At 39.6% G+C, this 27,831-nt stretch overlaps 2 protein-coding genes across 3 annotated transcripts in view; both read left to right on the top strand.

Annotated features, from left to right (window-relative positions):
- The window catches only part of LOC146521532 (uncharacterized), a 144,603-nt gene extending 128,620 nt beyond the window's left edge, over positions 1–15,983 (top strand). Inside the window, exons 4-10 of the mRNA XM_085155025.1 lie at positions 8,728–9,030; positions 9,110–9,355; positions 9,442–9,645; positions 9,811–9,900; positions 12,322–12,420; positions 13,305–13,391; positions 15,097–15,983. Of these exons, the coding sequence (XP_085011151.1) occupies positions 8,728–9,030; positions 9,110–9,355; positions 9,442–9,645; positions 9,811–9,900; positions 12,322–12,420; positions 13,305–13,391; positions 15,097–15,140 (1,073 nt within the window). The 3' untranslated portion in view covers positions 15,141–15,983. The remainder of the gene's footprint in view (positions 1–8,727; positions 9,031–9,109; positions 9,356–9,441; positions 9,646–9,810; positions 9,901–12,321; positions 12,421–13,304; positions 13,392–15,096) is intronic.
- A 6,431-nt stretch (positions 15,984–22,414) lies between these two features.
- Positions 22,415–27,292, top strand: LOC146521539 (interferon-induced protein 44-like). 2 transcript variants are annotated; one of them, XM_085155169.1, is made up of 8 exons: positions 22,415–22,525; positions 22,608–22,649; positions 22,747–22,780; positions 22,913–23,108; positions 23,714–23,869; positions 23,998–24,169; positions 25,153–25,253; positions 25,354–27,292. In XM_085155169.1, exons 2-8 carry the CDS (start codon positions 22,610–22,612, stop codon positions 25,528–25,530), a joined length of 876 nt encoding a protein of 291 aa, XP_085011295.1. In that variant the 5' UTR covers positions 22,415–22,525; positions 22,608–22,609; the 3' UTR covers positions 25,531–27,292. The 2 variants fall into 2 exon arrangements, with proteins under 2 accessions (XP_085011295.1, XP_085011296.1); XM_085155170.1 differs by having other exon boundaries at positions 22,417–22,525; positions 22,916–23,108.
- The last annotated feature ends 539 nt before the right edge of the window (positions 27,293–27,831 follow it).

The raw sequence follows: 27,831 nt of genomic DNA on the forward strand, positions 1-27,831 counted from the left end.
CACACAGCTGAATAAACGTCAAACAGAAAACTGATTAAACAGAAGAGTTTACGTCAGTGCCCGGTTATATTTTAGACAGCAAGGAGCAGACGGCAGCGTTTCACTCCACCGAGGGAGCTCATGATGTACTAGCTGGCTTTCTTTATACCAGCGGTCCCCAACCCCCGGGCCTCGGACCGGCACCGGTCCGTGAGTCGTTTGGTACCGGGCCGCGAGAGTTGAGGCTCAGGTCTGAAATGTATAGTTTTCAGGGTTTTTATCGGTTTTCAGCGTTATTTTGTTATTGTTTTTATTGTTAACTCGGTTTTCCTGGGTCTTTTCACGTGTGTTATGAATAACTCTTTTTTTCGGTACTGGTACTAATTTTATTTTGTTGTATTTATCCGCGACACCTTAAAGGACGGTCCGTGAAAATATTGTCGGGCATAAACCGGTCCTTTTGATTTGGCCTCTATATTTCACCTTTAAAAACTGTTTATATTGCCAATCTGTTATTTTCTCATTTTGATATAATGTATCAGCACAATTTATCTAAATTCAGACAAAATTTTACAAGTAGAAAGTGATATTTTTGACTGTAAAAACCACAAGCATGTTTAACGAATCATTTTCATAACTTGAAATGCAAATAGAAATTGTACATTTTTAAAAATATGCACAAGTTTTGCAAACAACAAAGTTATATGGTACCATTTACCTAAAAATGCAGCCAAGGCTCAGACGTTTTTCATATAACCATTTAAAACTATTTACAGAACAATCAGGTGTTCTGCATCAAATAAGACACACAAAAATTATTTATGCAACTCCAAAAAATAGTTTGTGTCCACTATAACACAGATGAGAACAGCACAGGGATAAACCTGCAGGTCTGACAGCAGGTGTGTCACTCAGCGTTTACACTGCAACCTACCTTTGGTGGCTTTTTTGCAGCAACTGTGACATTCACTAGTAGAACTGACACACAAAACAAAACAACGACTACACTATACACTAACTACACAAGACAACACACTAACTGAGACTCCAAACACGGTACACGTCACAAATTTCTCATGTATCAAAACTGTCTCTCTCTCTCTCTCTCTTTCGCTCACTCCTAAAACTTCCCCCTCTTCCCAAACAACCAAATGCCACATGTTGCCATATCATTTTTTTGATTGGTCGATGTGGTACATTTTTTTTCTTTTTTCACCAATGACTGTTGTTTTTCACTCACGAGCAAAGCATGTCTGCTAGCGCTCTCCTTAGAAAACACAATTTTTACAGTTTCTTCCCGGCCTCGCCAATGTTTTATTAATATGATTACTATCAGAGGAGAAAATAAACCTTGTGTAGTTTAAAAACTTTTTATTTAATTAAACTGTAATATTTTTAAACTCTGACGGATGTGTCTTTTAATTAGTGATGGGTCGTTCGCGAACGAAATGGCTCTTAGAGCCGGCTCTTTGAAGTGAACGACGCGAGCCGGCTCCTTATTGGGAGCCGTGAGGTTTTTTTTTTTCTTTCTCTCACCCTCTCTCTCGCCCTTTTTTCCGCTAAACTCCGCATGCGCGGCCTGTACTTTGCGCTGGGCAGAGGGGGGAGGGGCGTTAGTTACACTCGCAGCAGCACAGGAACAGAGCCAGAGATAAAGAGAGCGAGGGACAACAAAGTCACATTAGAAAGGGATAGTAATCATCCACTATTTTCAGTTGCAGATGATAAAGGATTCAGAAATCATGCAGGCCCATATGACAGAGAATGTGTATCTTCTTTTTGTTTTAATATTTTAATTTATATTTAATTGTGTTGTGGTTTGCAGTGTTTTGTGTTGTTTCACGTTAAATTTGGTTAAAAGGTAAAAGCTGAAAATTTAAATAGTTAAAAGTTTAAAATGTAAATAGTTGTTCTTTGTATTATATGATTTATTTATTACATTTTATGTGGAGTGGATAAATAAAGTATATTTATGGTGGCCCTTAGAGACAAAGCATGTACAAACTCCAAAACACGTAAAAACTCAGACGCACTTACAAGCTCCAAAACACGTAAAAACTCAGAATCACGTACAAAAAAGACAACAGAAGTACTCCAGGATGCTAGGGTGCAGTGTTGAGCTTTTGTTACCTAGTGGCTACACAAGCCAGCAAGTATCAACAACCGGATTTGGTGTGTGGTAGTAACAGGTAAATGAATTTTTTTTTTTTTAATTATTTGAATAAATATGAGTGCTTGTCTATAAATACACAAACAATACACACATGCTTTCAATTGTGTAATTTAAGTGATCTGGGTAGCTCTGTTTTGGAAGTTCAGTTAACGCTAGAAATGTGTTTTGGAGTTTGTACGTGCTTTTTGGAGTTTGTATATGCTTTAGAGTTTGTACGTGCTTTGTCTCTAGGGGCCATATATAAACATATATAAATATAACCACTTTTTTTACATTAATAATTCCTTTTCTGCATAATTTTATATTTTTGTTAATGATTAAATAATTAAAGCAACAAAACAACCTGAAGATCCGATTCGGAGCCGAAAGAGCCGGCTCTTTTTAGTGAGCCGAGCCGAAAGAGCCGGATCTCTAAAAAGAGCCGGAAATCCCATCACTACTTTTAATCTTGACAACAAATCCTTAATCACCTAAATGTGCCATTTATCATCTTGTAAAATGTTCCCTCTGCTTATGTTGCACATCTCCCCAGACACTCTCTGCTTCACCTGTCTTGTGCAGCTGGTCCAACCGCTGTGTCCTTAAACTGGGGTGTTTAAATCTCTTTACCTCAAATAATTTAATTAATTTAATTAATAATTATTCATTATTATTTTCACTGAAATTGAGATCTCGATTATTTGACGATATTTATTTAACAATAACAATGTGTTGAATAATGACTTTAAAGGTTGTCAAAAAATAATATAAAATAGTGTGCAAATACTGATAACAGTGCAAATGTTTGCAATATAAAAAATAAATGAAAAATGTAAACATCTATGTTTAGTGAACTTTGCAGTGTTGCTCTGTGGTGCAGCTACGACACTGTAGCAAAGTTTACACACTGTGTCTACTTGATCCACGTCTGACTCCGCGAACCCATAATGTTTCCACACCACTGAAGTTTTTTTTACCTCTCTTTTCAACCAACGGCAGTCACTCTCCTCTCCAAATAACTTCTGCTTAGCTTTCCGAGCTTCCCTCAGGTCCTCTTCATCAGCGGTCTCCAACCCCCGGGCCTCGGACCGGTACCGGTCCGTGAATCGTTTGGTACCGGGCCGCGAGAGTTGAGGCTCAGGTCTGAAATGTATAGTTTTCAGGGTTTTTATTGGTTTTCAGCGTTATTTTGTTATCGTTTTTATTGTTAACTCGGTTTTCCTTGGTCTTTTCACGTGTGTTATGAATAAATTTTATTTTTTTCGGTACCGGTACTAATTTTATTTTGTTGTATTTATCCGCGACACCTTAAAGGCCGGTCCATGAAAATATTATCGGGCATAAACCGGTCTGTGGCGCAAAAAAGGTTGGGGACCGCTGCTCTTAATTGTTGTGACACGTGTTCGAAATGCAGAGAGGTGCGCTCGATTTGCCACATGGAGCAGCGCGAGAGTAAAGCACGAGGGAGGAGCTAATAATCGGCTCAGTCATTTTTAATGATCTTTGAAAGCCCAGATCGCGAGGAGTCGAACATTAACTCAGCTCTTCCAGGGCACCCTGCAGACTCGGCTGTTGGCATCGTCGAGGGATGACGTGAACGCCAAACTGGAGTCCATCACAGGTCAACTGCAGGTATGCGAGTCAGGCCTTCTGAGGAGCGTTTCACTTTTCTCTCTTCTTTATAATTGACTCTTTTCTCTCACTTTCAGCGCCTTGTCTCGGAGTGGGAGGGATTTGAAGCACAAAGGGAGGAACTTGTTGTTTGGTTGGCTGATATGGATGTCCGCCTGAGTGAGGTTGACCAGCTGACAGGAAACGCCAGTGAAAAACTGAAACAACTGCAGGTGTGGGCTTGTTTTGATATGACATATATTTGATATGATATATACGTCAGAGACATTATCCTAAACTGGACTAACAAAGGACCATGAGTACAACATGAAACGTATGTATATATATGTATATATATATATATATATATATATATAAAAAAAAAAAAAACACCCAGCACGCCCCTGCGGGCAGTTTATCCTTCAAGCTCGGGTCCTCTACCAGAGGCCTGGGAGCTTGAGGGTCCTGCGCAGTATCTTAGCTGTTCCCAGGACTGCGCTCTTCTGGACAGAGATCTCCGATGTTATTCCCGGGATCTGCTGGAGCCACTCGCCTAGCTTGAGAGTCACCGCACCTAGTGCTCCGATTACCACGGGGACCACCGATACCTTCACCCTCCACATCCTCTCGAGCTCTTCTCTGAGCCCTTGGTATTTCTCCAGCTTCTCGTGTTCCTTCTTCCTGATATTGCTGTTATTCGGGACCGCTACATCGATCACTACGGCCGTCTTCTTCTGTTTGTCTACTACCACTATGTCCGGTTGGTTAGCCACCACCATTTTGTCCGTCTGTATCTGGAAGTCCCACAGGATCTTAGCTCGGTCCTTCTCCACCACCCTTGGGGGCATTTCCCATTTTGACCTCGGGACTTCCAGGTTATACTCGGCACAGATGTTTCTGTACACTATGCCGGCCACTTGGTTATGGCGTTCCATGTATGCCTTGCCTGCTAGCATCTTGCACCCTGCTGTTATGTGCTGGATTGTCTCTGGGGCATCTTTACACAGCCTGCACCTGGGGTCTTGCCTGGTGTGATAGACCCCAGCCTCTATGGATCTTGTACTCAGAGCTTGTTCTTGTGCTGCCATGATTAGTGCCTCTGTGCTATCTTTCAGTCCAGCTTTGTCCAGCCACTGGTAGGATTTCTGGATATCAGCCACCTCCTCTATCTGCCGGTGGTACATACCGTGCAGGGGCCTGTCCTTCCATGATGGTTCCTCGTCTCCCTCCTCTTTCTTGGGTTTCTGCTGCCTGAGGTATTCACTGAGCACGCTGTCAGTTGGGGCCATCTTCGTGATGTATTCGTGGATGTTCGTTGTCTCATCCTGGACTGTGGTGCTGACACTCACCAGTCCCCGACCCCCTTCCTTCCGCTTAGCGTACAGCCTCAGGGTGCTGGACTTGGGGTGAAACCCTCCATGCATGGTAAGGAGCTTTCTTGTCTTTATGTCAGTGGCTTCTATCTCCTCCTTTGGCCAGCCTATTACCCCAGCAGGGTACCTGATCACGGGCAGGGCGTACGTGTTGATGGCCCGGATCTTGTTCTTACCGTTCAACTGACTCCTCAGGACTTGCCTGACCCTCTGCAGGTACTTGGTGGTTGCAGCTTTCCTAGCGGCCTCTTCATGATTCCCATTCGCCTGCGGGATCCCCAGGTACTTGTAACTGTCCTCTATGTCTGCAATGTTGCCTTCTGGTAGTTCAATCCCTTCAGTTCTGACTACCTTCCCTCTCTTTGTTACCATCCGACTACACTTCTCCAGTCCGAACGACATTCCAATGTCATTGCTGTATAGCCTGGTAGTGTGGATCAGTGAATCGATGTCTCGTTCACTCTTGGCATACAGCTTGATGTCATCCATGTACAGGAGGTGGCTGACAACTGCTCCGTTCCATAGTCGGTATCCGTAGCCAGTCTTGTTAATGATCTCACTGAGGGGGTTCAGGCCTATGCAGAACAGCAGTGGGGACAGAGCATCTCCCTGGTAGATCCCGCACTTGATGGTGACTCGTGCTATGGGCTTGGAGTTGGCCTCTTGTAACTTGTAACCCCGGCGGAAGGGGCTACATGAATAGGATGAGGGACCTATGGATATATATATATATATATATATATATATTTATATATATATATATATATATATATATATATATATTTATATTTATTTATAGTATAGCAAATATATTTAATTATTACTGTTTAAAACACTAATGTGTGACATGTATTAGTAGTGATGTTGTGCTGAGGGTTAAAATGCCTTTTTGTCTTTTGGTAACTACAAAATGACAACCATTAATATATGTCTATGCTGTGCTCATATTTATTTTACCCTACTCAAATTCAATTTATGATACATTTTATTTTGAAAGATTTAAAATGGTTTTTTAAAGAACCATTTGAAGAATGCAAAAGCAAAAAAAAAAAAAAAAGCAGCCTGAGTAGGAGAGTGGAGGTGGAGGGTAGAAAGAAGAAAGTCCAGGACAACTGAATTAAGGGAGTCCACCAACCAGGAAAACTTAAAAAGCGTCTCCTGCAGCCGCCTCTCCAAGGCGTGACGCAAACCTTCCGCAGGTTTCTCCCACCATAACTCACATAGGCGGTAAACTTTGTCCATCACCTCCCTCCTGAGCCTCTCCTCAGAGACCGCTGGGTCCATGCTTGGCGGGATCATTCTGTCACGGTTTGGCATGGCAGACCTTGGGGATGTGGGGAAGGAGGACCCAGGCGCGGTGCTCTGTGTATAAACAGTGCGTTTATTTACAGTGTGTGGAAATAACAACAATAAAGGCCTGAAGGCGCCTGTAAACGAGTGCTCAGACACACAGCCACCCACACACACATGTACAATCATAGAAAAAGGGTAGCAACACCAAAAATACCCAAGTAACATAAGTCTATAACTGCTCAGAGCTCCTGGGTCACTCAAACCCAGGACCCTGACATGGGGTCTGTTTTCTCTGTATTATTGTAGATAATACTTTACATTAAAATTTAAAGCACCTTAAACTACACCCTTTTTGGCTGCTACCTCAAAGCGCACTGCTGTCGATCCTACGTGCTGCACAATAATATTCAATATATAGTATTTACTGTTATATTCACATAGATTATCGCAATGATGTTGTTTATTATATTGCTCTCTTTTTTCTCTTTTTTCTTTCTCAACAGGTGATTCAGGTGATTGATATATGTATTTTCTGTTTGTTTGTTTCGTTGGTTTTTGGTTTTTGCCCTTTATCACCGTTCCTCTTCCCCGCTGTTTTTCTTTCCCTACCTCTCTTTCTTTCTCCCTTTTCTTTCCCCCAGTCATGTCTGTCCCATGTGTAGTAAGTGAAAATAAAATAAAATAAAAAATAAAAACAAAGGTGAATCAAATAGACTAATTCGACAAGGCCGGGGTGGTCCATTTGGTAAAGTAAATCCGTTGGGCATCTTTCTTTGCCTTTAGACAATAATTCTGATGGCAAAAGAACCAAACGGGACAGGCGGAAAAAAAAAAAAAAACACCTTGAGGTGACTGTTTTTGTGATTTGGTGCCAAAGGAGCCAGTTGAGGTGGTTCGGGCATCTGGCAAGGATGCCCCCTGGGCGCCTCCTGGGTGAGGTTTTCCGGGCATGTCCCACCGGGAGGAGGCAGACCCAGGAAACACTGGAGAGGTTATATCTCTCCGCTGGCCTGGGAACGCCTTGGTGTTCCCCCAGATAAGCTGGAGGAGGTGGCTGGGGAGAGGGAGGTCTGGGCCTCTCTGCTTGGGCTGCTGCCCCCGCGACCCGGCCCCAGATAAGCGGAAAAAAATGGATGGATGGAATTCAATTGAATACAGATGACTTTAAACACTGGAGATCTTTAATGGTTTAATAATAAATGTTAGCCTATTTCAACAGAAAATTGACAAAAATTCTGACTGTGTAAGTTAACAGACTTATCTATATCACAACAGCATCATTAAGACACAGGAAAATCTGAAGGATTATCATCAAGTTTTTTATTAAAATTGTTTAAAGGTTGTGTTTTTTGTTTTTTCAAAGCTGCAGTTGGCGAGTAAAGAATAAACATCTTTCATAAAGATCACTGCAGCCTACACTATGTCGACATTAGTAGTCTGATATGATGTACAGCTTTGTTTAGCATTGTGCAGCTCTTGTCTGTGTTGTTTCACATTATCGCCTTTTTAAAATGTGACATTACAAAAAGTGTCCATTGGGTGTCGCTGTGTTGATAGATGTCAGATTGTTTTGAAACCTCGACTAACTAATAGAACAAGATTGCTTGGTCTGGGAGAGAGAGAGGGACATAATCTGTTAAGTAAATGACAGACAAGTATTGTTCATTCTCAGCTCCTGACCTGAGAGAGAAAGATTAAAAATGAGTGAAGAAGGGAGGGGCAGTAGAATAAAAGAGAGGTGGGATGCAAACAGAGGGGATGGGGCATAACATATATACAGAGGAAGAGGACGGGTTTAGCTGATATCGCAGAAAAAAATCAGATTATCTAAAAAGAAAATGAAGAACACATCTATGCAATGGCTGCTCTGTAAGTAAAAAATAATCTTTAAATATCTTTGTACACTACTGTCTGCTCTGGTTTGTAACTGATCATAGGATTTAATATGATGACATAGAGGATAGCAATACAGTCCTGAATACAGGATCAAAAAATACCAGGGGAAGGTACTACAGAGGTTTGAAGATTATTTTAATACTATACTATCCTAACCTGTAAGCTTGAAAGAAAGAAATGTAACTATTCAACTATTTGGAAAAATATCTCCTTAGACTCTGAGTTTGAAGTTTGGGCTTTAATCCCAAGGTTGATTCTGTTTAGCTGGAGGTAGCATTTTCAATGGGAGAAAACAGCTTAGTTATTCTTGGCTATTGTCACAAGAATAGCAAAGAAAGTGTGTGTGTTGATATTTTGATAATTATATATATACTTTCTTTTTCTGACTGTAAAAGAACTCACTGTAAGTGTAATTTCTTGTAGTTCTGATCTCACTTCTCTGCTGCACAACAAACCAAGCTCGTCTGACTGTGAGTCCCAGCAGCGCCCAGTTCTTCAAAGGTGACTTTGTGTCTCTGAGCTGTGAGGAGGACGACAGCTCTGCTGGATGGACTCTGAGGAGAAACACAAGCAAACAACAGAGGACTCAGTGTGGAACAGATGGATTTGGAAAACCAGCTGGTTCTTCCTGTAATGTTGGTCACATCTACACATGGGAGACTGGAGTTTACTGGTGTGAGTCCAGAGAGGGTCCCATCAGTAACATGGTTAACCTGACAGTCACTGGTAAGCTGAGTGTGTGGAGTTAGTGTTGATGAAGCTGTGTGTAAATGGATGAAATGCTGTAGTTTGTCTCTGTGTTGAGGTGGATCAGTGATCCTGCAGAGTCCTGTCCTCCCTGTGATGGAGGGAGATGACGTCACTCTGCTCTGTAAAACAAAGACCACTCCCTCCAACCTCCCAGCTGCTTTCTATAAAGATGGCTCCCTCATCAGGAAGCAGCCTACAGGTCACATGACCATCCAGCATGTTTCCAGGTCTGATGAAGGCCTCTACAAGTGTGACATCAGCGGTCATGGAGAGTCTTCATCCAGCTGGATCACTGTCACAGGTGACACACTCACCTGTCTGTGTTTCTGCAGCTTTCAACATTCACAATGTGACGACAACTTAATGACTGTGTTTGCTTTATTTTAGAGAGAAACACCACCACACCTCCACCTACATCCACACCTCCACCTACATCCACACCTCCTCCTGGTTTCACCTCCATCACTCTTCCTCCATCACTCTCTCCTCCTCTTCTCTCTGTGTTGTCATGTGTTATATCAGTCTGTTTTGTGGCTCTACTGGTGTTACTGGTTCTGCTGGTGAAACGACTAGTTAGCAGAAAATCTGAAGGTGAGATTAACTGTTCATTTTTCAGAAGAATTAATTTAGAAAGCTACATAGATTTTTTCTTAAATGTGTTATGTCTGAACAAGTTCAAAAGTTCAGCCTTGAATTAAGTGTCTATTAATCTATTATACAATAAATTATTTTTCTGTTTATGTTGATTTACATCAGCAGATGGAGGGAAAGTTGGAGAAGATGACATCACATACAGTGACCTCAAAATTTTACAGCATCAACAGCAGCCAATTAAATGGAGCAGAGGTAGTGTTTCATGTTCTTTGTTTGGACAGAATGTGCATGCATGGTCTACATATTAGTTCACCTGCACGAAATTTAATCAATACAGACTCCTCAGCAGGGCCTGTTTCAGTGTTTTATGTCAGTTTAGCTTTAGTTTAGTTTAACAGTTTAGCTGTTATAAGATTTTCATCTTTTTTGCAACAGGGAAAATCTCAGCAGTTTTAATTGTTGCAGACCACAAACTTTAAAAGACATACATCTTTCTCATGCGCAACTCTTCATTTTTTGTCTCTATACTTTGTACCTCACATTGCCATGAAATGTGTGCACTTTACTCAATTTATATTTGATTTATTTCAGTTGTTTCAATTATGCATTTTTTCAAAACTCAGTCAAAGTTGATAAGAGATAACAACACTGTAGTTGTTCCATACTTAATGATGAAAAGCCAAATGAGTGTTGTATTTCATGAGCTGGATTGTGTGTTCTTCAGCCCGTGGTTAGTCCGTTAACAGAAAAAGCTCTGTGGTCGCACAGTTTCCTGTTTCTCATGAAAACCCTTCAGCAGCTCAGGTTTTACTGCAGGACTGTCACATTTAAGATGAAAAAATAAATAAATTAGCAAAAGAAATTCACAAACACACAAAACATTTACAACTTTTTGAAGTTAATTAAAACTTGTATTTGAGTTTTAGATTTTAGATTAGTTTCATGAGGCCCGTTGCATGACCTCCTCATAGTTGATACATATATATCCTGTGGTGAACATTTCAGCATGTTTTTGTCAAAGCTCACAACTCTGCTGTCACTTCTCACATATCACAAGTCTTTTTAAAGAGGTGAAAAAACTGAAGTGTGTTTAAAGATTTCTATATTTGTTTACAGCATTGAAGAAGAAGAATAGTTTTACCAAATTTGAAGCTGTCCATCAGAGGAGTGCACAAAAGGAATGTTCCTTTAATGAAAGGAAATAAAATAAAAACACTCAATAGCTAAATTCTGTATAAGCAAAAATGTTTCAAGAAAGTGCTTTTCAGTACTACAAGATATGTCATTTTTAGATTTATGAAGTTAATAATTTAGTGTGACAGATGTGATCTGATGAACAGCAAGTATTGTAGACCACAAAGTAATAAGCAGTTGTGCAATCTCTCTACATTTCCTCTACATTCAGCCCAGGTTTCCCTTCATTCGAAAGATAGACCTGTAAGGGGATAGCATATATTTTGTACAGTATGTTCCCAAAGCCTTCATTGCTCACAGTGGACACATATCTTTAGTCAAATGGAATATGATCCATTGGTGATTTTAGTGCTTCTTTCTACAGCAGAGTTGGTGGTGGAAGATTCACATCTTCCCTTACATTGATATTCATGGTTTTCATGCAATCATTATACTACAGTTTGCGATGTGCTTTCCTGTAGTTGAATAAGTTACTTGTGTTGTTTTGCAGCACACACGCAACTTTGGATAGGATTTGCTCTGAATCCAAAATTATTTCAAACAACCACTAATGATGATCCACTTTGAGGGACAAGCTCCCCACGCTCTGCCGTGCCAGAATTTGAATGTTGTTTCAGTGAGTTGTGTATCTGTCTTTTAATACAGTAACACACTTATCAGACCAGGCTGTGATTGGCAAAAGATTGCACATTATCACACAATGATTTAAAGAGTGCTTGATTTGCTTTACGTTCTACTGGCAGAGCATGAATTTTCAAATTATATTGCTTGAATACTCATTTACTTGTGGGAAGCCAAAATCATGGTCGAGATTAAAATCTGATCAGTTGTACAGCCCTAGAAGCTACTACTACTTCAATGCCTCCTCCCCTCATTTTCTTTTTATTTTCTGAGTCTTTTATTGTTGAGTAAGGGACCACTTGCATGGCATATTACACAGCCAGATTTAGAAGGTACAGAAATGCAGGACAGAAGATGTGAAATATTCAGCAAGGAATTGACTAAATTATGTGATCCCTCACATGTTTACCACCAGCAGAAACATAACAATCGTCAAGATGTGTGAGTGCATGTTTCACTTTTGATTTTGAACTGTTGTTTTATTTTATTTTAGGAGAAATCTTTTCTTTTTTTTAAACATCTGTCATGGAAGTTTTAAATAAACTCACATGTGATGCTATTCTACATGCATATAACTAAGTAGGACAAAGTGATATTACTATTACTAAAGTGATCAGTACATAAGAAAAATAAATTTACCATCACATATCAAAAAGATATTACACTTTTTTATCCCAATACTATATTTCATTTGTTTGCACTGCATTACTGTGATATATTTTTCCCACTTGAATGCTGTATAAAAATTAGCATAAATAATCTAAATGACTTTTTTCATCATAGTTAATGTAACAGCAGGAATATCTATGTGAATGTACTATCCGCAGTAATGTCCTCTGTGTGTGGTGTACTGTGCAGAGAGTGATCCAGCTGCAGTATACTCAGCAGTGAAGACAGACGACATCAGTTATGGACAAATCGTCATCAAAGACAAGCAAAAACAATCAAAGACAAAAGGTACTTCTTCTCTTGTTTCAGAACAAGAACAAGAGTCCAGATGGTGTTAAGAGCTTAGAGTAAAATGTAATTGATAGCTAATGGCTAAATACTGGTCTGCAAAGGAAGACCTAGTGGGGTTGGTCCTGTGTTTTTTTTTTTTTTTAAATTGCATGTACACTTCTATGCCCACATAAATACATGGATTAGGAGACCTTGCTCTCCCTGAGCAATATAGCAGCTACGCTGAGACGTTCTAATGAACAGAAAGATCCTACATGTCTTTATCCATATACTCCTTCATTTAGGTGCCTTTTTGTAACTCTCAGCCTCTCAGGCAGTACTTCTTCCCAAACCAGATTCACAGCAGAGTCTAGGTTACCTCACCAAAAAAAGATGGTCTGTCAGTGAGCTCCATGCAATAATCAATGGATGGTCAATGTTTATACAAACAAAAAAATAGACTCTTAAACTGCTCTTTATCAATTAAATAAGCAATATTAGATATTTGGACAAAATAATATTTTAAATAAATGGTCGAGAAAACTCACAACACTAATAGTTTTGGATATTTCAAATTCTGCATGTAAACCTAAGCAACTACTTCCTCTACTTGTTGTTTCCACTGTCATCATACTACTGCTGATACCGTGCACATAGTTTGACACATGTAGGTTTGTGTGGTGCTTTGTGGTAAAATGCTTTAGCATTAATCACGAATGACCAAAAATAATGTGTGAGTGTTTGTCTGAAACAGGAAATATGCCTACAAAGTTGGTGAAACCTGCTGACAGTTTCTAAGAATTATTTACATGATGCTGACTGGGAAATGATAACTCTTCTTTTAACAGACGTCCAGAATACCAACATTACTTTCTAAGCTGTCTATATGTTTCATTGTGCAGAGTGTGATCCAGCTACAGTCTATTCATCAATGAGAACTGAAGACATCGATTATGGACAAATAGTCATCAGACCAAACAGGCACAGAGGTACAGCTGCTCTTTTTTCAGTAAAAACAAAACAAAGCTACTTTTTGAGGTTTTGAACTGTTCTCCTTTTTTCAAAAACACATGAATCGGTAAAGCATGATGAAGCACAACCCTCATGTTCACAGAGACACTTTGAAAGTCTGTAAGTAATGCCAGTACTCGGGGAAGTAAGCACGTCCTTCACTTACGTGTCAATAGCAAAAAAGCCACCCCGTAGCACATTATGACACGTCAACTAACCCAAATTCACCCACTTGTCACTGCAATTTGTGTCTTTGTTTTTATCCAAAGTTAAAGCAGTACTACGTGTTTTAGCTGTATATATAGATGTATATATAAATGTATATATAGAGTACTTCTAACTGAGCTAAAATGAATAAATTGTCTTTGGACACCTGGATGTTAAACTTTATTGTAATAGATGCTCAAACAGCCACACTGATTATTTTAGCAATGCTGAAAGAATTTGACCTGATTTAAACTTAGTGTTTACTTTTAAAGCCTGAAGGAATATCTTTAAATAGCACTGAGTACTGAGTACAAACATGTTTAATGTAAACTTTAAAAAAAAACATTAAAAAAAATATTTTATGAGCTGTGCACACTTTCTGGTTTGCCATCATTCTTTATTAAATTAAAATGTGTCTGTCTAAGTGACTTTTGTCAGGTACAAAGAAACAATGTTCCTTTGTACCTATTGTAAATTTATAAACAATAATGGTAAGTGAGACAATGTGCAAAGGTCATAATATATGCACCTGTCATTGACTTGGCATTACAGAGCTTTCTAAATGAAATGTAAATCTCATTCTGAAATAAAAAGCTAAAAAAAAGTAGTGCTTTAAGAACCATAACATAGAAATTTATTGTATGTTCCTTGCACTATGTAAGAATGACCAATACTTCATTAATCAGAGTAGGAAAGAGTGTACAATAGTACATACTATCAGTTTCATTAAAGTAATTAAATCTCTTGCTGTGAGCCACAGGTAAGTCATTTTTCCAAAGGACCATGTTGGAGATCTTTACAAAAGTAAATGTTTTCAGTATTATGGCAAACATATGGCAACATAACAAATGAAGCTTAGGCCACAATCATAGGATTTGCACTCATATATAATGATTTATTAGTCCCACGTTAACGTTCAGTGTGAGCACAGGAAGTGGTGTGAACTTTGTGAAGAATTTGAAGCGAAGGTAAAAGTCTAAAACCTCAGGCTGTCAGGAGGGAGACCAGAGTTCACTGCCTGCTTTTTTTGCATTCTGTCAGTTCAGTTTGGGCTGAACATGAAACAAGACATGTGGATAGTTTTCCTGTTGTATGAGTGCAGCTCAGTGATGTGTTTTTAACAATAGTGTGTGACCTTGTGTGATAGTGACCGCCACTTTGTTGAGACTTCAGACTCTTCTGTGTTTAGTTAACTTCCAAACTAAACACTGCCTGGTTTGTCTCTTTCACATCAAAAGTTTATATGTGACAGTTTGGCTATAAAACCTTTAATATGAAACTAATAGAGCAAGCACTCAGTTCAACTGTTGTAGAACAACTGATCTGTATTTTTGCAGTCAAAATTGATTAAACATGGAAGAAGTGCTGATTTCTTTTTTTTCTTTTTTTTGTTATTAATATGACCCAAAATTACTTTTATATAACTTTAACTGTGACAGGTGTCTTACTGTTTGAATTGTGTGTTTGTGTTTTCAGAGTTTCTACCAGAGCCAAGCGTTATCTATTCTTCACTGAAGTAATCCAGTTAAATAACTGAATCCAGCTGCTGCTCCACAAAGGCCATCAGGTGTTCATCCTTAAATAGATTTGTATAGGTTGTGTTTGATCTTTTCAGATCAAAGAGAAACAAAAGAGGGTTGGAAAATGTAAAGATTAAGACTAAAACATAAAAAGTATGCTAAAAATATATTTTTGTCACTCGGATAGTTACTGTTTCAGTAAGCCCACAACACCAATGTGTATTCATATAATAAATAATATATAAATAATAAATAACAATGACATATAGTACACAACTAATATATGAATATAATGCAATGTATTTAATGTCTTCTATAACTTTCCTGTTATTTATATATTTTATTTCCAAGTGTGCTGTCATCTCCACAGCAGTGATCAATAAACTTTGGTCTGAGTTGTTGTTCGTCTCGTGTGGTTCTGTGGGCTTCATGAAGCTCTCTGATGGAAAGCACGAGTTGTTGTGGCGAACCCATGCATGCTTCTCTTCAGAGCAGATAACAAAGAACAAAATAAAGAAAACCACAACCACAGAAAAAAAGCAACACGAACACCATTCAGGCTGGAAACTTCACACAAAAGCTTCACATAAAGGTTGTGCGTGTGTCATTGGTTAAAGAGTTTTGATTCAAGGAAATTAGACCACTGCGACTTTATTTTAGAGGTGTGGAGGCAAACACAGACGACACAAGAGCTCTCACTTCTCACTCCAACTTTATTTTTGAACTGACAACAACTGACTACATCGCGCAACAAAACCTAGCAACACACTTCCTGTAAACTGGGTGTGAATGTAGCCCTCCAGAGGTCCAAAACATAGGCTGTTTAAAATAAACATGTCTCTGGATATTCACGTTCATCCTAGTTGCTGTTTTATTCATGTCTGTGGTTCAGCTCTCTCACTGAGGACATGTATGTCTGTCCTCAGTCACTCTGATATAATTTGGGTTTCAGTTCAATTATAGTCAGGATCAGTTTATGCCACCATAACAAATGCTCACTTATACTAGTCATGTGTTTGTGAAAGAGAAAAACCTATGTTGATAAACTCCAGCAGAGTTTTGAAAGGAACTAATTAGTGTTTATGAATTGATCTGTAAAGTTTATACAAGCTGCTATCATCGGTTACTAAGTTATTGTAAAGAGCAGTTATCTTAGTTACAATGATGCAAAGTTTTAAAAATAACTAATATGAGTGCCTTTATGTATCATGTGATCTCATACTAGACTCATAAAAACTGGAAAGGTGTCCTCTCAGAGAAGCATCTGTTTATAATAAAGTGCCCTCTGGTGGCCACAGAGATTAAAAACAAAGCAGAAAGATTGGCTTTACAGCTCAGTGCACATGAACTGGACGTTTCCCCTTATGTTCTGCTCATATGGCATGGGATTTTATTGTGAAAAAAAGTGATGTCACCAATATTTCAGACTGTACTTTGGAACACATTTTGTATGTTTGAGATGTCTTTCAGGGTTTTTTTTTTTAAAGCGAGTTTAACTCTTTTCTCACACTAGCAGGAACTAGGGATGCACCGAAACCGATACCGGTATCGGGTATCGGCCTCGATACCACATTTTCTAAAGTACTCATACTCGTTAAAAGTCCCCCGATACCGGGGACCGATACCACGGTCTGAGACCTGTCTATGTTTGAGCGCCATGTAAGCAGTGTTGCCAACTCCTCAGTAAGGAAAATCGCTATTGGCTGTCCTAAAAGTCGCTAGAAGTCTCTAAATGACATCATCGCCTAATTTGCATAATTGGTCATGCTAACGTAATTGTAGTCTATGTTGTTGGAGAGAGAAATAACATCGTGGAAGAGACATAAAGTGAGTAGAAAACGTCCTAAATGCATTTAGAGTTCATTTAGAACTACAAATTAAATTTATTTTAGCAATTATTGTTTTTTTAATGTCACAATTCCAACCCTGCTCCTTGATCCGGGCTTGGACCGGCAAAAGTGACCCGAAATAGGCACTCTGGTGGAGTTACTTTGTGTGTGTGTGTTTATAAGTAGTTTTAAACCTTGTGGTCCACAAAACAGCATAAGAGTAAAAGAGTAAAAGAGTAAAAGAAGAACTGACTGCGTTACAGCACCCGCTGCTTGTTGAGAGTAAAAGCGATATGGGCTTTCACGTCTTTTTTTAGAAAGAAAACTTGCTAAATATAGCGATAAAGTCGCTAAGTTGGCAACACTGCATGTAAGGGGTTAATCACAGGCCCCGAGTGTCCGCCCCCAGGCCCCGAGTGCCCGCCCCCAGGCGCCGAGTGCCCGCCCCCAGGCGCCGAGTGCCCGCCCCCAGGCGCCGAGTGCCCGCCCCCAGGCCCCGGCTGCAGCTCAGAACGGGGAGAAGGCGAGGTGAGACATATCAGCCGTGTGGAACTATTTTAAAGTGAACGAAGACGCGAAAACAAAGGCGGACTGCAAATTGTGCTCAGCGAAATTGTCCAGAGGAGGCTCTAAAGGTAGCGTTTTTAACACAAGCAATTTAATCAAGCACCAAAATCCCAACACGACAAAGAGTTTACCCACGCTTATTAGCACAGAGGAGCATAGCTGATGCTACAGCAGTGGGACAGAAAATAGTTGGGCATTTTAAACACTCCGCCTTAACCTACTCCCGCCTCCAGGACATTCAGGGACAGCTCAACCAGCCAATAAAGAGACTGCAGCAGGACGTACAGACGCGCTGGAACAGCACGTATTACATGCTCCAGTCCCTCATTGAGCAAAAGCGAGTGCTGGGCGTGTCCAAGCAGAACTCCCTGACTATCTCACCGCTCACCAATGGGCTCTTATGGAGACGACTGTTGCCATCCTCACCCCCTTTGAGGAACTAACTAAAAAAGTGAGCAGCTACGACGCACTAGCCTCTGATGTCATCCCAGCTGTGACTGTGCTAGTGAGACTTCTAAACAGAGAAACAGACGAACAAATTTAAATTTTGTTTTTTATAATTATTTATTCTGTAATATGTTGCATACAACATGCTTTTCATTTTAAATAAATGTTCTTAATTCCAAACTAGTCCCTTGTTGTTGTTGTTAAATGCAAGTACGTAAGTAAGTAAATAGGCTAACTAGGCTAATTAGTTGTAGCCAGTCCAAATCACTGATGTTTAAATTAGGTCCAGGATTTAGTTTTATATCACCAGCCAAAAGTAGCATCAGAACAAGTTTCAGAATCTCCAGCGATAGTTGTGGTATATTTGATTGTTCATGTTAACCTGGGGGTGGTCTAGCATGACCAAAATCCAAGAATCTTGTGAACAAAAGATGTTGACTCCATTTGGCTGGGAAAGTGGTATAATTATCCAGCTTTCTTGGACATGTCAAACTCCACAGAATATAAAAATGTATAAAAACAAAAAGACAAGTTGATGTCAAGATCCAGGGGTTTTTAGATGGTTTTTTAGGTGGGTTTTTTGGCAAAAGCACAAGACCTGCCAAGCTGTGTGTCTGCACCCTAGCAGCCATCTTGAAAAAGGTGGCTGCTAGGGATTAAAGGAAAAAAGTGTAATATTTTAAAAAGTATAATAGTAATAAGTACCAAAAGTTATAGCAGGCATTAGCAGAAAGAGCAGAACAGTTTAGAGTTTGAATGGTGAAAATCGGCTGAAAACTGAGGGAGTACTTAAGCAGCAAAGAAAGTGGCAACTTGAAGAATAACTAGAAAAAAAAATTTGCATTTCCTGCGAAAATGTTGTGTGAATGCCATAATGCTGAAAAACCTGAAAATTCCACTGAAAAGCTGTGTATCAGCAGAATTTCTACAGAAAAGCGGTAAAGAAGCAGAACCTTGCGCTGAAAAGAGGTGAATGAGCAGAATGTGTGCAGAAAAGAGGTTTCTGCTGAAAACAGCTGAAAAGCAGCTTTATTGTGTGAATGCCTGTGAGGGATTCACACAATAAAGAATAAAGAGAAACACGAACACAAGAGTGTCAAAACTGTTGTATTTGAAAGGGTACACTAAGCAGTCTTAAGAAAACAGATTACATGCAAGCAGGGAGGATGTGCAGCAACTGTCACATGTAGGATTCAAACCCTTGCCACCGGATCTCACGGCAGCTATTCATCCCACTTCGTCAAACCAGTTCTGGTCTTAAACAAAGATATGATGAGATTATTATATCTAGGAGGCCGGTAAACTATTGTACACAGCAGGGAAGGCGAGTGGCCCAGTTCACACAAACAAAGTTCAAAACTGGTTTAGCGTGTTGGTGAGGATAGCTGCTTAAAGTCAAAGTGTGCTTTAAAAACAACAGCTAACCTCCCCACTGTGGCCAGAAGCTCTCAGGGCACTAAAATAAGCACAGCCAACTGGCAGTAGTAGTGATATTTCACCTGCCTGCCCCCTCCAGCTTCTCTCACTTTTGGATCTCAGAAAGGAGAAAAGGACAGACAAGGAACTCGGAACCAACATGCCTCTTGGCCCCTCGTCTGTCCACCCTCCCCTCCGGAACCTGACTTCTGTATCTCACAATAAGATCTCACTTTAAGTAATTTCCATCCCACCAGCATAACCGTCAACCCCTCACCCGTGAGAGAATCCTGAACTAACCTTGGTCTTTTCTCTTCTAGAAACCCTTTTGTGGTGACAGCTACTTCCAGTTTCTCCCCTTCAGTCCAAGCTGTGTAATCAATAAACTGTACTTTGACCTGTCAGCTCCGGTCTACAGTGGGGCTAAAAAGGATTTAGTCAGCCACCAATTGTGCAAGTTCCCCCACTTAAAATGATGACAGAGGTCAGTAATTTGCACCAGAGGTACACTTCAACTGTGAGAGACAGAATGTGAAAAAAAAATCCATGAATTCACATGGTAGGATTTGTAAAGAATTTATTCGTAAATCAGGGTGGAAAATAAGTATTTGGTCACCTCAAACAAGGAAAATCCCTGGCTCTCACAGACCTGTAACGTCTTCTGTAAGAAACTTTTCTGTCCCCCACTCGTTACCTGTATGAATGGCACCTGTTTGACCTCATCATCTGTATAAAAGACACCTGTCCACAGCCTCAACCAGTCAGACTCCAAACTCCGCCATGGCCAAGACCAAAGAGCTTTCGAAGGACACCAGGAAAAGAATTGTAGACCTGCACCAGACTGGGAAGAGTGAATCTACAATAGGCAAGCAGCTTGGTGTGAAAAAATCAACTGTGGGAGCAATCATCAGAAAATGGAAGACATACAAGACCACTGATAATCTCCCTCGATCTGGGGCTCCACGCAAATGATCATGAGAACGGTGAGCAAAGATCCCAGAACCACACGGGGGGACCTGGTGAATGACCTGCAGAGAGCTGGGACCAAAGTAACAAAGGTCACCATCAGTAACACACTACAACGGCAGGGAATCAAATCCCGCAGTGCCAGACGTGTTCCGCTGCTGAAGCCAGTGCATGTCCAGGCCCGTCTGAAGTTTGCCAGAGAGCACATGGATGATACAGCAGAGGATTGGGAGAATGTCATGTGGTCAGATGAAACCAAAGTAGAACTTTTTGGTATAAACTCAACTCGTTGTGTTTGGAGGAAGAAGAATACTGAGTTGCATCCCAAGAACACCATACCTACTGTGAAGCATGGGGGTGGAAACATCATGCTATGGGGCTGTTTTTCTGCCAAGGGGACAGGACGACTGATCCGTGTTAAGGACAGAATGAATGGGGCCAAGTATCATGAGATTTTGAGCCAAAACCTCCTTCCATCAGTGAGAACTTTGAAGATGAAACGAGGCTGGGTCTTCCAACATGACAATGATCCAAAACACACCGCCCGGGCAACAAAGGAGTGGCTCCGTAAGAAGCATTTGAAAGTCCTGGAGTGGCCTAGCCAGTCTCCAGACCTCAACCCCATAGAAAATCTGTGGCGGGAGTTGAAAGTCCGTGTTGCTCGGCGACAGCCCCAAAACATCACTGCTCTTGAGAAGATCTGCATGGAGGAATGGGCCAAAATACCAGCTACTGTGTGTGCAAACCTGGTAAAGACCTATAGTAAACGTTTGACCTCTGTTATTGCCAACAAAGGTTATGTTACAAAGTATTGAGTTGTATTTTTGTTATTGACCAAATACTTATTTTCCACCCTGATTTACGAATAAATTCTTTACAAATCCTACCATGTGAATTCATGGATTTTTTTTTTCACATTCTGTCTCTCACAGTTGAAGTGTACCTCTGGTGCAAATTACTGACCTCTGTCATCATTTTAAGTGGGGGAACTTGCACAATCGGTGGCTGACTAAATACTTTTTTGCCCCACTGTATGTCTGCATTTAAATCCAAACCCTGAATAAGCCTAGTCGCCCATGACAAGCTCAACTAATAGCAAAGTAATTATGCTTTGTTATCCTTGTGTGAAGCACTTTGTGATATTTTATCTAGAAAGGTGCTATATAAAAAAAAGTTTTACTTATAAGATTTAAAAGATAATAATTTGCAGAACCCCTTGTGTGTATACATGACTTTATATGATGGAAGTATATCAAACTCAACCAAATGAAAAACCACAGTTAAAATTTTTTATCATTTTCCAGAAATCACTAAGATAGTGACACAGCACACTGCCAGGCTGTGAGATTAAACATTTTTAGTAAACGTGAGCACAGAAACATCAATATGTGTTAGGATGCCTGGGTCGTTGACCCAGGGTTTTTGAGTTTATTATATTATTTATAATTTCTAGTCTTTGGGTTTTCGTTAGAGTCATGTCTTATGGTTTGTCTCTGTGTAATCCTTAGTTGCTGTCTCCCCTGTCTGCTATATCCCCGTGTCCAGTCAGTGTCTGTGTCTGCCCTGGTCCCACGTCTCTGTTCCCTCTGTTGTAGTGCCTGCATGTGAGTCTGTGTCTTTTGTTCAGTCTGTGTTATGTGTTTCCTGTTTTACTTTGAAGGTCTCTGTCTTATCTCAGTGTGTTCAGTTTACGCTTCCTTGTCTCGTCAGTTCTGATTTGCCCCAGCTGTGTTTCCCTCCTGTTGTCCATTCCCTGATTGCTCCCTCTATGTATTTAAGCCCTGTGTTTCAGTTTGTCATTGTCGTGATCTACCGTTTATCTAGCTGTGTGTTCTGTCAGTCTGTTCGTGTAAGTTATTTTTGGATACTCAGTTTTGTTACTTTTTTGAGTTTATCATTAAAGCTGTTTTGAGTTACTTTCTGTCCCCGGAGTCTGCACTTTGGGTCCTTCTCCTGCCTGCACACAGCCGTCACATAACAATATGTTGCTGTTTTCATGTTATCTATAAACAAGATGAAAATGAAAGTAACCTGTGATCAAGGGGAATTCCTAGAAGTCACGTGTTCTGTTAAACTGAAAGTAAAAACAGATTTGGAAGACTTTAAAACTGTAGATAGGTTCACATTCTGGCATTGGGTGGCAGGCTTTGTTCAGCAAAGGTAGGTTAATTTTAATCCAAAGCAAAAATGAAATTGTTTATGTAAACTTTGAATTAAATAGAATAAATACTTTGTGTTTTAGTTATGGGTTCTTCGTCTTCAAAAAAAGCTGCTCCATCTCTACGTAAGTTTATTCATAAGCTATAATGATACGAGTTGTCATCCAATAAAAAATGTACTATACATAAATATTATTTTCTCTTTAAATTGTTTCATGTCAGTTCTTGAAAAACCATGGAGGCAAATTAACTATGGGTGAGTGAAGCTCACAGAAAAAAATACATTTGAATTATTTCCTCTGTTTAGTCAGTAAACTACCCAGATTTTCCATGTCTATTCATTTTTTCCATGTAAGGGGTGAGATAATGTAATATTTCTTTTCCTAAGCAGAGAGAACCCAACTGATCAGCATTTTGTGGAGAACTACAAACCTGAGGCTGAAGAACAAAATCTTAGGATCCTCCTTCATGGTCCAGTTGGAGCTGGAAAATCTAGTTTCATCAATTCTGTAAACAGTGTCTTACAAAAGACAATACGTTGCGATGCTTTGGTGGCTAACTCTCGTGACTGTTCCACCAAAAAGGTATGGACAGAGTACAACTATGCCAATAACAGTTAATATGTGACTCACTAAATAACTTGTAGGCAGAGCAGTGATCTGGCTTTATCCATGAATGTGCAAGTTGGTGAAGGCTTTTATCTATCTTTTACTGTCATGTATGTGAAGTTAACTTGTGGTGGAGAACTAGAATTAGATAAATGAATGAATGCACCATGTTCCTATCCTATCAGTAGCGTCAATGAGCTAACCTGGAAATAGTTAATTAGTACTAGCTATTACTAGATACAATAGCTATTATTGTCTAATTTTATTAGCCTCTCCTGCCTCACCAGCTCGTGGTACAAATGCCACTTTCTAGTAGTAGTGGCACTTTAGTTTCTCTATCAGATTCACCCCTTGCTCACCACCTCTGGTTTCAAAAGGCCAAAATAATAACTTTCACCTTGAAGTTTCGGTATGGAATTCCACTAACCCAGCGCTGATGCTGTGTTGGCAACAAGTTATAAAAATAACAAGAGCTCAATAGATTCTAAAATTCTTCTGAATTTATTATCATTATAGGACCTGTTTCTGAGAGTGTTTGAATGTTACAATAAATAAATGTATTCTCCATATGTGATCCACAGTATACAACCTACAAGATCGAAAAGGGAAATGCCTTTTACCCTTTTGTCCTAAATGACATGATGGGGTTGAAGTACACAACCAGCAGAAGAAACAGAAGGATTCATGTGAAAGATGTCAAACAGGCGCTGAAGGGCCACATAAAAGATGGTTACGCGGTAGAGTTACTGCATTTTTAAAATTCTGACGTTCAGTTAGAAGAAAAAGATTTTTATATTATTTTGGTACTTTTTCGGTAATTCATAATTTTACATTATTTGTTTTATGTTTACACTTTATCTTTTAGTTCAACCCTGAAAATAAACTGTCAAAAGGCGATAGATACTACAACAGAACTCCAACTGAGAACGACAAAGTGCACGTTTTGGTTTGTGTTGTTGATGCCAACACTGTATCTCTGATGAGCGAAGCCACTGTGGAAGCAATACAGGACGTCAGAGATGAAGCCACTGATCTGGGTGAGCAAAAATCACTGCTTCTTCTTTTTTACAATGGAACCAACTGCCTTAAAAAAAATCTAATGTAAGCCATCAGTACTTGTTATTGTTTGTTGCCATTTCAGTGTAAACACCCATCAATAAAGAATAACACTTATTCACATTGTTAAGCTATTAGTCAGTCCTTAATTCCTTCTTTATAAAGCGTTACTCTTTCTTAGTATATAATTTATAAATATAGGTAGAAATGTATTAATTAGTAAGCTCATACATAACATATTCATGGTATAATTTCTGAAGTCAAAATATGTGATTAACAAAGTAATTAGATACAAATTTACATATATAATGACTAAGCTATGAGCTCAATGTATGTGAGTGTGTTAATAGAGAGTTTAGAAATATTTTTTATAGTTAAGTATCTTGCGTGAGCTCGTCGAAATAGAGGATTATTTTTGCCTTATTCAGCATTTATAAGTGAAAATGAAAGTACCTGAAGAATTGAACAAATAAGAGCTATCTTCACAAGAGCAAAATGGCACACAGCACAAAGACATAAAGCATATACAAACAGTATACAAACCTAACCCACCTGAAGAATGTAGGTAGGATCAGAGTGTAAACCAGAGTTTGTAAGATGGGTTTAAGAGAGAGCTACACTGAGCAATTGGAGCCACAGCGCATCAGTTTCGTTGCTAAAACACCCACAGTTTCCCCTGTATATCCTGTACATTATCTCAGCTGTCAATACTACTCCACCAAAGTCAGACTCATATGTGCCACGCAGCAGCTACAAGTACCTGGTCTTTGGATTCACAGTTATAATCACAGTTCACAAATCACAGTAACTGTCGTAATCACAGTCATTTGGAAGTTATCAAATTTTTCATGAGTCTTCCAGATAGAAATTGGACCACAGTCTTTTATGTACAACCAGAAGTGTTAGGAAACACTTATCTCACATCACAATCCATTCACTCAATATTTGTATTTTATTTTGTCAGAGATTCCACAAGTGGCAATTTTCACCAAAATTGACGAGGCTTTTCCTGAGATAAAACGTGATGTGAAAAATGTCTACAGGAGCCAATCTCTGCAGCAAAGGGTACATTATTTTAATAGAGCTTTATATAGGAATGCATTATAATTAAACTGTCAAAATAATTCTCATATTTTTTATATTTCTTGTTTGTTTTTCAATTTAGATTGAGCTGTTCAGCAAATGTGTGGGCATTCCTATTAACTGTATTTTTCCAGTGAAGAACTACCACTCAGAAACAGCACTGAATCCTGACATTGATGCTATAATAATGAACGCCATGAAACGCATCATTGAAATTGGAAATGACTCGCTCAAAAGAAAGTTAAGATCCCAGACCTAGACATCCACTGTACTGAAAGTGTGGTTTTGGTTCGAGTGTTAAAACCATCACGATCATTGTATGTGTTACATTGTGTGTGAGTGAAAAGCATGGTTCCATCAAAAGTCCGAAATCAAGAAATTTAAGGTCTATATTTCTCTGAAAACAAGATGTTTTTAAGACTAGTAGAAAAATATGAATCCTCTAAATTTGTTTTGTAAATGTTTATTATTAAAGTTGTTTTAGTTTCCTGTATTACCAGATGCTCTGTCAAAGGCCAAAGGGAGACTGAGCCCATAAATACACACATGAGGCAATTAGGGAAATATGAAACCCCTGGGTGAACAAAAATTCATCTGACTATAATAAAGGAAACAAAACAGAAGGAACAAAAGGAACAAAAATGGTAACAAAAAAACCCGTAAATGTAATAAACTACATAAAAATGAAAAATTTATAAAATAAATAACTGAGATCTCCATAACTACAATATGGTTCTTTGAGCTAAGTCTGGAAAACACACAAAGCTTCCAAAAAGCTTGAGCTTGTCAAAAGTGGCCTGGAGGCCAGTTAAATAAAGAGAGATCATTACAAAGAATGAACATGATTTGTTGATGTACACAATTTATATATATATATTTTTTATTTTTTATTTTTTATTTTTATAGAGGTATTTGGCAGACTCTGATGGCCCGTCTCGGCAGTGATAGGGATTAGAGCCGGAAAGAAAAGGAGGGCAATCTTACTGTGGCAGGAGTCCTGACCTACAAGGAATGGGACATAAGTGCATTCGCAATAATGCACAGCACAGGAAAGCTGGGAAAGGTCTGGTTAGCAAGGGCTAGATCAGCAGAGTAGAGAATGAGCCTGCAACGAGGCTTGAGCGATAAAGGGGGCCAGGAGGGTGGAAAGAAACTGAAACAAGATGTGACAACAGCTGTAGCAGAAATAGAGAAGAGAGTCAATGATAGGGCTGAGAGTTAACAGAGAAGCCAAGAGAGAAGAAGAGCCTGCGTTAAGGCTTGAGGCTGCTGATGGCTGACAGAACAAAGAGCCTTCAAGAGGCTGAAAATTGCGGGTGAGAAGAGCCTGTGCTAGGCTTAGGGGTGTTGATGGCCAACAGAGAGCAGAGGCCTGTGAAAAAACAGAATGTTACAAGGGACATGAAAGAGAAGACCCTGACTTGAAGCTCTAGCTGTTGTAGGCTAGGAGGAAGCACAGAGACAGAATGAGGCTGAGAGTTGGCAGAGCGGGAATAAGAAGGAAGACTTTTAAACCACCACCAAATATAATTAAAACTATTCTGTTTCAGCTCTGGTCATGTCAAATGACTGTCAGGTTTATATTGTTGGATTGTCATTTATGCTTAGAAATATTTACCCATATATGCATAGAGTTTGATTGCATAATGATAGAGGTTTGATCCTTAGCAGTCTGTAAAGACTCTGTGTGCCTTCCAGAGTGCACTGGCATGCACACACAGATCCTAGGGTCATACCTTATTTTATTGCTTTATGGTAGGATAAACACATCTATGTCTGTTTTAGTATAAGTGCCTTTTTTTTTTAAATGAACTACTGGACTAACAACCCCCCCCCCCCCCCCCCCCACACACACACACACACACACCTACACGACACACAGACAAGGTACCCTTTGTTTACTTGTAAGCCAATGTAAAATGTCATATTTTACATAACTTATGTACATAACTTATGCATATTCATGTAACCTCAATAAAAGAGCAGTGTTACGAGGGAGCACAAAGAGCTCTGGTGACTTGCGTCTTGCTTTTTGCTGTTGTAGTTGAATTAATAATACATTTTATTTGAAGGCACCCTTCAAAACACTCAAGGTCACTGTACACAGAATAAAAAGCAACATAAAAGCAAGCAGTTTACACAATCATAAAAGCACAAGACATAAACAAATTTAAAATAGCAGAATGAAGAGGTTATGTGGGATAAGCTATTTTGAACAAGTGAGTTTTGAGTTGGGACTTAAAGAGAGAGGAGGTCGGGAATTCCAGAGTCGTGGAGCAGAGCAGCTGAAAGCCCTGCTCGCCATGGTGGCAAGACGGGGGGAGGGGACGGAGAGTGAAAGGGAAGAAGTAGATCTGAGACATCGAGATGGGGCGGTGATCTCAACCAGATCAGAGAGATATAGAGGGGAGAGATGATGAATATCCTTAAATGTATACAGGAGTATTTTGAAATTGATACGATATTTGACTGGGAGCCAATGAAGCTGCTGCAGGACAGTATTGATGTGGTGGGCAGAAGGGGTCCTAGTGATGATACGAGCAGCAGAGTTCTGGATGCG

The sequence above is a fragment of the Neolamprologus multifasciatus genome, chromosome 3 (genome assembly GCF_963576455.1).
Source record: "Neolamprologus multifasciatus chromosome 3, fNeoMul1.2, whole genome shotgun sequence".
Lineage (NCBI taxonomy): Eukaryota > Metazoa > Chordata > Actinopteri > Cichliformes > Cichlidae > Neolamprologus > Neolamprologus multifasciatus.

Coding starts and splice junctions, on each gene's coding strand:
- LOC146521539 (XM_085155169.1), top strand. CDS start 22,610: ATGGGTTCTTCGTCTTCAAAAAAAGCTGCTCCATCTCTAC. Junction 22,650..22,746: donor AAAAGCTGCTCCATCTCTAC/GTAAGTTTATTC, acceptor GTTTCATGTCAG/TTCTTGAAAAACCATGGAGG. Junction 25,254..25,353: donor GCCAATCTCTGCAGCAAAGG/GTACATTATTTT, acceptor TTTTCAATTTAG/ATTGAGCTGTTCAGCAAATG.